The 7456-nt window shown below is 43.8% G+C and overlaps 1 protein-coding gene across 1 annotated transcript; it reads left to right on the forward strand.

The window, feature by feature from the left end:
• Positions 1-2227: 2227 nt before the first annotated feature.
• On the forward strand, positions 2228-3522 carry LOC308406959 (uncharacterized protein). The gene is made up of 3 exons (XM_080898300.1): positions 2228-2607; positions 2694-2814; positions 2946-3522. The coding sequence occupies exons 1-3, from the start codon at positions 2536-2538 to the stop codon at positions 3104-3106; spliced, it is 354 nt and encodes a 117-aa protein (XP_080754426.1). The 5' UTR covers positions 2228-2535; the 3' UTR covers positions 3107-3522.
• Positions 3523-7456: the final 3934 nt, after the last annotated feature.

Raw genomic sequence — 7456 nt, forward strand, 5'->3', positions numbered from 1 at the left:
TCAGGCCCTCCAAGGTTTGGAGGCCTATCTCCACCCACCACCACTTCCCCTGCCGGTGGCGGACTCCCTCAGGTGTCGGTGTGTTGGTGGTTCTTTGTGTCTGGGGGTGGGCGTCCGGGTGCACACCGGCTCACTCCTTGGCGGCCGCTTGTCGGGGCCTGGGGCCTGGGGCTCGCTCGGGCCCCTTTGGAGGTGGGGTGCCCCCGGCCTCTCGGCCTAGGGCTCGGTCACTCAGGCGCAGCTGGGGGCCGGCGGAGCTCACGGGCGCGTCACTGCAACTCCCCCTGACTTCTGCTCCGCGGCTGCTGGGCGAGCCCTCATCTGGGACTCTCCTCAGCTCTTACTGGGACAGTGGCGCGGCTGCCCCTCTGTTGGTCTTCCATGGTCTCTTGTGTTCTGGGGGCCTCTGGATGTCTGGAGTTTTGATCTCCTCCATACCCGCTTCACACCCTGGAGGACGGGGCTGTGGCCCCCCCCACACTCCCTAGCAGATCATTACATGGAGAAACCTTTGGAATGCAAGCATGCTGATCCACACAGGTATGCACACATGGGTATTCACAGACGCGGACTAAAGCTTTCTTGGCTGCTGCCTCAAAGCACACTGTGCGCTGTCTATCTTGCGTGCTGCACAATATCGTTTATTACTTAGTAAATACTGATATCTATGACTAGCTAGTTTATTGTGATGGTGCTTTGTTTTCTCTATTATTATGTTGCTCTTTGTTGTTTGCTGTCTCCTCTGTTTGTTTTTGTTTGTTTGTTTTTTTGTTTTTTTTCTCCATACAGGTGACCCAGGAGTTTTTTTTTTTTTTTCTCTCTCTTCCCCCCCCTTCTCACCGTCTCTTCTCCCCTTTGGTTTTCTTTCTTTCTCTCCCCCTCTCTCTCTCATTCATTCCCCCTGTCCTATTTATTAAAAAAAAAAAAAAAAAAAAAAAATGACAAAGGATGAACTGAAGCTCTGCCATCACGTAATGTCGCATACTGCTGTTTCTGATGTCATTTAAAAAAAAAAGAAAAAAAAAAAAATTTGCTTATTGTAGATCCAGTATAGAGTACTTGACAAGTTTTGTGTATTTTGTTTCAAATAAGCTACTGTCTTATAGCATCTTACAGAGAATGAGTCATGACACGTAAGTGTTTGCGATGATCTCAAGTTATAAAAGAAAGCATAGAAAAACTTTACAGAACAATAAATCCCACTGAATACTTGGCACTGTCAGGGTCTCTTGACATTGACATTTTGATGAAAGTTGCCCTATCGGAGAATAAATCTGACTCATAAAACCGGATTGGCTCATATATTTACAGACTTTTGTCACAGATTGCTGACCGTCGATGGCTAACACAATAAAATGAATCCATGAGAAGATTTCTCATATCCCTCTAAATAATTCAGTTTTTCATGCTTTTGCGTGAGTGATAACTGCAGCAGATGTCAGTATGGGGGAGCTTTCTCACCCCAGTGGTTTGCTATAGATGGAAATAGATGACTATTATCAAGTTAGACCTTCAAGGTAGTAAGTATGCAAGCACGGCATATGCATCCCATCTCGATTTGAGCTTTAAGATTCAGTTTGAAGATGCACAGAGCACAGAGAGGGCTATTTGTGTTCCCCCCATACACAATTACTGGAGATACAGCACAAGTCATCCAAAGGAGCATTATGTGCTTTGTAAACACATCACAGCAGATAGGAGGTTGAAGGTTTTTGGCACTCAGAAGAATAAACTGAAACTGATAAACAAATCAAGTTTAGGTCTTAAGACAGCTTGAAAAGCAATTTCTATTTCTGACATCACTAAAGAAAAATTTATGTTTTTTCATTTGCAAATTCCTTCAGGGGTTAAAATGTACACTATGTGAAAATGAATGTGAGATATTAATAGTATGTGGCTACTGTATAGGTTTTGTTTGAGAGTGGAGTAGATTTTAAAAATAAAATTGCATCTCTGACACAAAAACCTTTTTCTGAATTGCTCTGTTTTACAGTGGTATATATCAGCCAATATTATGTATTCAGCTTGAATCTCCTGGTGGTTAATTATTCTCCTCCTTTCTGAATTATTCTAAGAATTTATTTGTTTATAAACTCTCAGGGTTGTACACAAGAAGTTTAAATATTTATTGACTATTTATTGGGAATTTTAAAATCAGTTGGTGGCCTTGTTTCAGATCCTGCACAGCTGCTCCTCATCAAGGAATGTGGTGGTTGTCTGTCAGGTAGTGATGGGACGTTCTGTATCGAGGCTTCGGAGCGTGTGTCGAGTAATGGAGGGGGCGTTTCCGCGAAGCGCGTATCGAGGCTTGCTTCATTTATGGGAGGAGCTGAAAATGATGACGTCCGAAGCCTCGCTGCCCGGCTGTACCACGTGACTGGTTCATGAAGTGGTTCGAACTTTGCCGCGAGATATGACAGCGATATAAACCCCTCAGACTTCATTCAAAAATGTGGGTGTTTGATGGAGAGTTGCGGTTAGTGAGAGTTTGGAGACCGTTTGGAGGTTTATGAGAGTGAGGAAAGTCAGGAGAGAATGGAGCCAGCTAAGAAGAGGAGGATGTCCTCCCCTGTGTGGGAACATTTTGATCTTATTCCTCCCAACAAGGTATGTAAATTTCTACAGAAGATGTATTTTCATGATACTGATGGTGCAATACAATTTATGTTGAGCTGTCTTGACTTTTGTACAAGGTGAAGTGTTTGCTATGTGCCAGGGAGCTGGGATATGACAACAACAACACCTCATCCATGCTTAGGCACTACAGAGCTTTGCATGAGAATAAGGGGGACACCGATTGTGGAGCAAGACCAGGTGAGCCATCAAATGCAATGATAATATAGGATGCAGTAATGTTACTAAATGATATAACAATATTATACAACTGTTATAAGTTACGTGTGTGATATTTATATTTGTGCTTTATCTTTATTGTCTTTCCTCAGGAGAACAATCTCAAATAGATGAAGACCTGGTCAGCATGGTGATTGAGGACTCCCAGCTATTTAGCATTGTGGAGGACAAAGGATTCAAAAGATTTGTTAAATCATTAAATCCTAGCTATGTTCTCCCCACTAAAAAGGTCATAAAAGCAGTGAAAATTTAGTTTTTACAGAATAAAATGTGAACAGGCAGGACTGAGGCTCAAAGCCTCAGTGTGTAGCTGTCCATACCTCAACGTTACAAAAGCACAACTACTGTCCACACCCCAACCACACCTCACCTCACAGTAAATGATCATTTCCATTTCAAGCATTTCCAAATAATCATTTCCCATACTGCCACTATAAATATACACAGTATACTGCCATCACTACAATATACATGTTTTACACACTCCTTTTGTTGTTGACATTTACAGGCTGTGTGCAAAATGCCACACTCTTCAAATTCATGCCAGCTATTATTTTTACGTCCAGTAGGTGTCCTGCTAGAGCAAATGAAGCTTCATGAAGCTTCGCGTTGGGGTGAACCAATTGGATGAAAAGCTTCAGTGCTTCATGGGGCTTCATCTGCCCATCACTACTGTCAGGAGAGAAGAATGGTGATTGAGATTGTGATTAAGGTTTACCAATAAGGAAAACTAATGCAAATGTGTGTGTGAAATCTAGGGAAAAGTGTTGCAAATAAGTGTTTGTAAGTTAATGATTACTCACCTTTCTTGCCTGTGTCCTCTTCAAGGTGTTTGGGCAAATGTTTCCCTGGGGGTCCAGACACCATTTAAAGGTTCCGGGAGAGACCATGGGTAAAGAGTGTGGTGAATCTTTTTGTGCTTGGGTTTCTGGGTTTTTATAATATTGGGTTTGGTGTAACATTAAAGTGTGAAGTATTTATTAATATGTAAATGTGAAAATGTATTTATGTATTTATTTATTCTTATTGATATATTGTATACTGTGGTGGAAGGTTGGGATTTAAGAATTTACCTGAGAGTGGAATAATGGTTAAGTCTGTGACAGCTGAACATATTTAAGGCTGCCAGTTGTCATTAGAGGGGGATTTTTTGTGCTGTGAAGAAGCTCGACAAGTTAATTGTTGTAAGGAGAGCCATAGAGCAAATAAATACTTTGTTCCACTACACTTGCCTTGGTCTGTCTCACTGTGTTTCTAGCCGCTAAGGGCTGCCCTGTTACAAGTGGTGTCAGGAGTGTGTCACTCATGCCACAGTGAGAAGATGATGACAAGAGGTGGAAGAAAGCCAGGCCAAGAGGAGCAGCCTGATGAAGGAGTTGGAGCTTCATCTGAGCCATGGCAGCAACAAGCCCTGAGGACAAATTGGAGGAGTTAACAGGGTTGGTGAAATCTCTTATGCGGTCTCAAGCAGCCAGAGACCAAAAGTGGGAGAAGGATTTGTCACGTCAGGAGCAAAGGTGGAAAGGCATGCAGCATCAATTTCAGCAAATCCAGCTACAAGTTAACGCTGTAACTGATAAGCCTGACCCACCAGAGGCGCCAGCGCCCCCTACAACATCTGAAGAACAAGAACTTGGATTCAATGGTGAAGACATTCCAGTGGCCAGTGGGTCCAGGTCTTTAATTGAACCAAAACTTTTTCCTCTGTCACCAGAAGATGACATTGAACATTTTCTGACTACGTTTGAAAGAATGGCAAACGTGTGTCGATGGCCCAGAGATGAGTGGGCTATTCGTCTGGTTCCCCTGTTGACAGGTAGAGCCCGCACAGCCTACATTCTTATGGATTTAACAGACTCTGAGAATTATGATAAGGTGAAAGAGGCAATTCTGGCAAAATATGAGATCACTGCTGACACCTACAGACGCTGCTTCAGATCTCTGAAAGTTGAGCCAGGTGAGACGCCACGTGAACTTTATGTAAGATTGAAAGACCTGTTTTCAAGATGGATTAAACCTGAAAAATCAACTGTAGAAGAAATATCTGAGCAGATAATTCTGGAGCAGTTTTTGAGAATGGTTAATCCAGAGCTGGAGATTTGGATACGTGAGCATGACCCGAAGACTGCAAAGGAAGCAGCTAGCCTCGCAGAGGTTTTCACTTCAGCCAGAAAAGGAAGCAAGAGCACCTACTTCAGCCGGGAGACCCACTACGCCCAACCAAGTAAGTCCATTGGGGGTGAACAGGGTTCTGGTCAAGTTCAGGCTAGAAATCTTTCTAGTTCTAGGCAGCTCCCTTCCCATAGACCTCACAATGTGAAGAAATCCTTTAAGTCTTCAGTTCAGGATATTAAATGTTATCACTGTCATAACTTTGGCCATACACAACAATTTTGCCCTGCACTTAAGTCAAAACCATCTCTTTTATGTGCAGTTCCAAGACCAGCCACAGAGCCAGTAGGAAAGAAAGCTTGTACTGTCCCTGTTTTAATTAATGGGCGTAAAGAGGAAGCTTTGCTTGACTCTGGGTGCTTTCAGACTCTTGTACACTCTAGCATAATTTCAGGAGAAAAGCTAAGTGGGGTTGGGGCTACAATAAGTTGTGTGCATGGAGACGAACACAGGTACCCCACTGCTGAGGTTTACCTGACAGTAGGAGGTCAAACCTACTTGTTAGTGGTAGCTGTTGTTCCCAGTTTGCCATATTCAGTGATACTTGGTAATGACATCCCCACTCTTTTTGATCTAATACACCAGTCAGATTATGACCCTCAAGTGAGTGCTGAGAAAGACATTCAAGGCTTAGGTGATGAATCTGGAAGCTCACTTCCTCTAGATATGACAGTTGAACCATTTAAACCCTGTCATGTAGTCACAAGAGCACAAAGTGCAAAGGAAAGGATGCAAGAACTGCCCTTTTTTGAGGAGTCTCTCGAAACGGAGCCAGGGAAGATTAGGAAGTCTAGGGCTCAGAAAAGAAGAGAAAAGTTCAAAGGCTCAGAGGAAAAAGGTACAGCATTGTTCCCTAAGCCAAATAACCAACTTGAGTTTGATGTTCCCTCAGATTTAGGTGCACTCCAAAGAAGCGACCCTACTCTAAAACCCTGGTTTGAGAAGGTAACAGAGGTAGAGGGGGCTAGTCAAGGTCAGGTAAGCTGTCTTGCAGACACTGTTTACTTGATTAAAGGAGGCATCTTGTACCAGAGAAAGGGGAAGTGCGAAGCTGTGGCACTCCCACAACAGTTCAGAGACAAAGTTATGGATTTGGGTCATTCAATTCCATGGGCAGGTCATATGGCTTTTCACAAAACACTGAATAGGATCAGCAGCCGTTTTGTTTGGCCAGGGATGTATGTCCAGGTTTCTGAGTTTTGCCGTTCCTGTGAAAAATGTCAGTTGACCTCAGGCAAAGGAGTAGCGCGAGCCCAGTTGCAACCACTGCCAATTATTGAAACACCATTTGAGAGGCTAGGCATGGATATTGTGGGCCCTTTAGAGAGGAGCTCCACAGGTCATCGCTACATATTAGTCATATGTGACTATGCAACACGGTTTCCTGAGGCCTTCCCACTCAGATCAATTAAAGCTCGTCACATTGCTAATTGTCTTCTGCAGCTTTTCTCTAGGGTAGGCATACCAAGAGAAATTCTGACGGATTGTGGAACGAACTTTCTATCCAAGTTGTTGCAGCAGGTTTATAAGTTGTTAGGGATAAAGGGACTTAAGACCACCCCTTATCACCCCCAAACGGACGGGCTAGTGGAGAGATACAACCAGACTCTCAAAAGTATGCTGCGCAAGTTTGTCTCTGACACAGGTGCTGACTGGGATCAATGGCTGCCCTACCTTCTGTTCGCCTACCGGGAGGTCCCGCAGGTTTCCACTGGCTTCTCGCCTTTTGAACTTTTATACGGTCGCCAAGTGAGAGGCCCCCTGGATCTGCTTAAGGACTGCTGGGAGGAATCCAAAGCAGAGGGCGAAAACATCGCAGCCTACGTCATCACCATGAGAGAGAGGTTGGAGAAAATGGCATCATTGATGCAAGACAACATGAAAGCTGCACAAAAACATCAAAAGACCTTGGTATGATCAGAAGGCCAGGGATAGGGTCTTCCTTCCAGGTCAGAAAGTACTGTTATTGCTTCCCACCAGCGATAACAAGTTGCTGACAAAATGGCATGGACCATACGAGATCATCAGACAAGTGAGTAAAGTCACTTATGAGCTGAATATGCCAGAAAGAGTTAAAAAATATCAGACATTTCACGTGAACTTGTTGGAGGCATTCCACAGCCGACAAGAGCCGGTCTATCAGTTACTGGTGCGTTCAGTTAAGGATGAGGAGGTGACTGAGAAGTTCTTTCCAACTAACACTAACATTCAAGTTTGTGCTTCAATTGACCTTTCTCATTTGTCTCCTACTGAGCAGGCTGATATAAAACCACTCGTGGACCCACAGCTCTTTCGAGAAACACCAGGCTTCACATCACTGGTTCAGCACAAGATCGGGTGAAGGAGGATGCACCCGTTCGACAAAAGAGTTACAGAATTCCTGAACGGTTGGTGCCAGTGCTACAGAAAGAAATAAAACTGATGTTGGACC

This window comes from Rhamphochromis sp. 'chilingali' (assembly GCF_963969265.1).
Source record: "Rhamphochromis sp. 'chilingali' genome assembly, chromosome: 12".
Classification (NCBI taxonomy): Eukaryota; Metazoa; Chordata; class Actinopteri; order Cichliformes; family Cichlidae; genus Rhamphochromis; species Rhamphochromis sp. 'chilingali'.

Bases quoted from the DNA above. Each gene is read 5' to 3' on its own strand.
- LOC308406959 (XM_080898300.1), top strand. From the start codon at position 2,536: ATGGAGCCAGCTAAGAAGAGGAGGATGTCCTCCCCTGTGTGGGAACAT. The intron at 2,608-2,693 runs GTATGTAAATTT...CTTTTGTACAAG, and splicing joins ATCTTATTCCTCCCAACAAG to GTGAAGTGTTTGCTATGTGC. The intron at 2,815-2,945 runs GTGAGCCATCAA...GTCTTTCCTCAG, and splicing joins CGATTGTGGAGCAAGACCAG to GAGAACAATCTCAAATAGAT.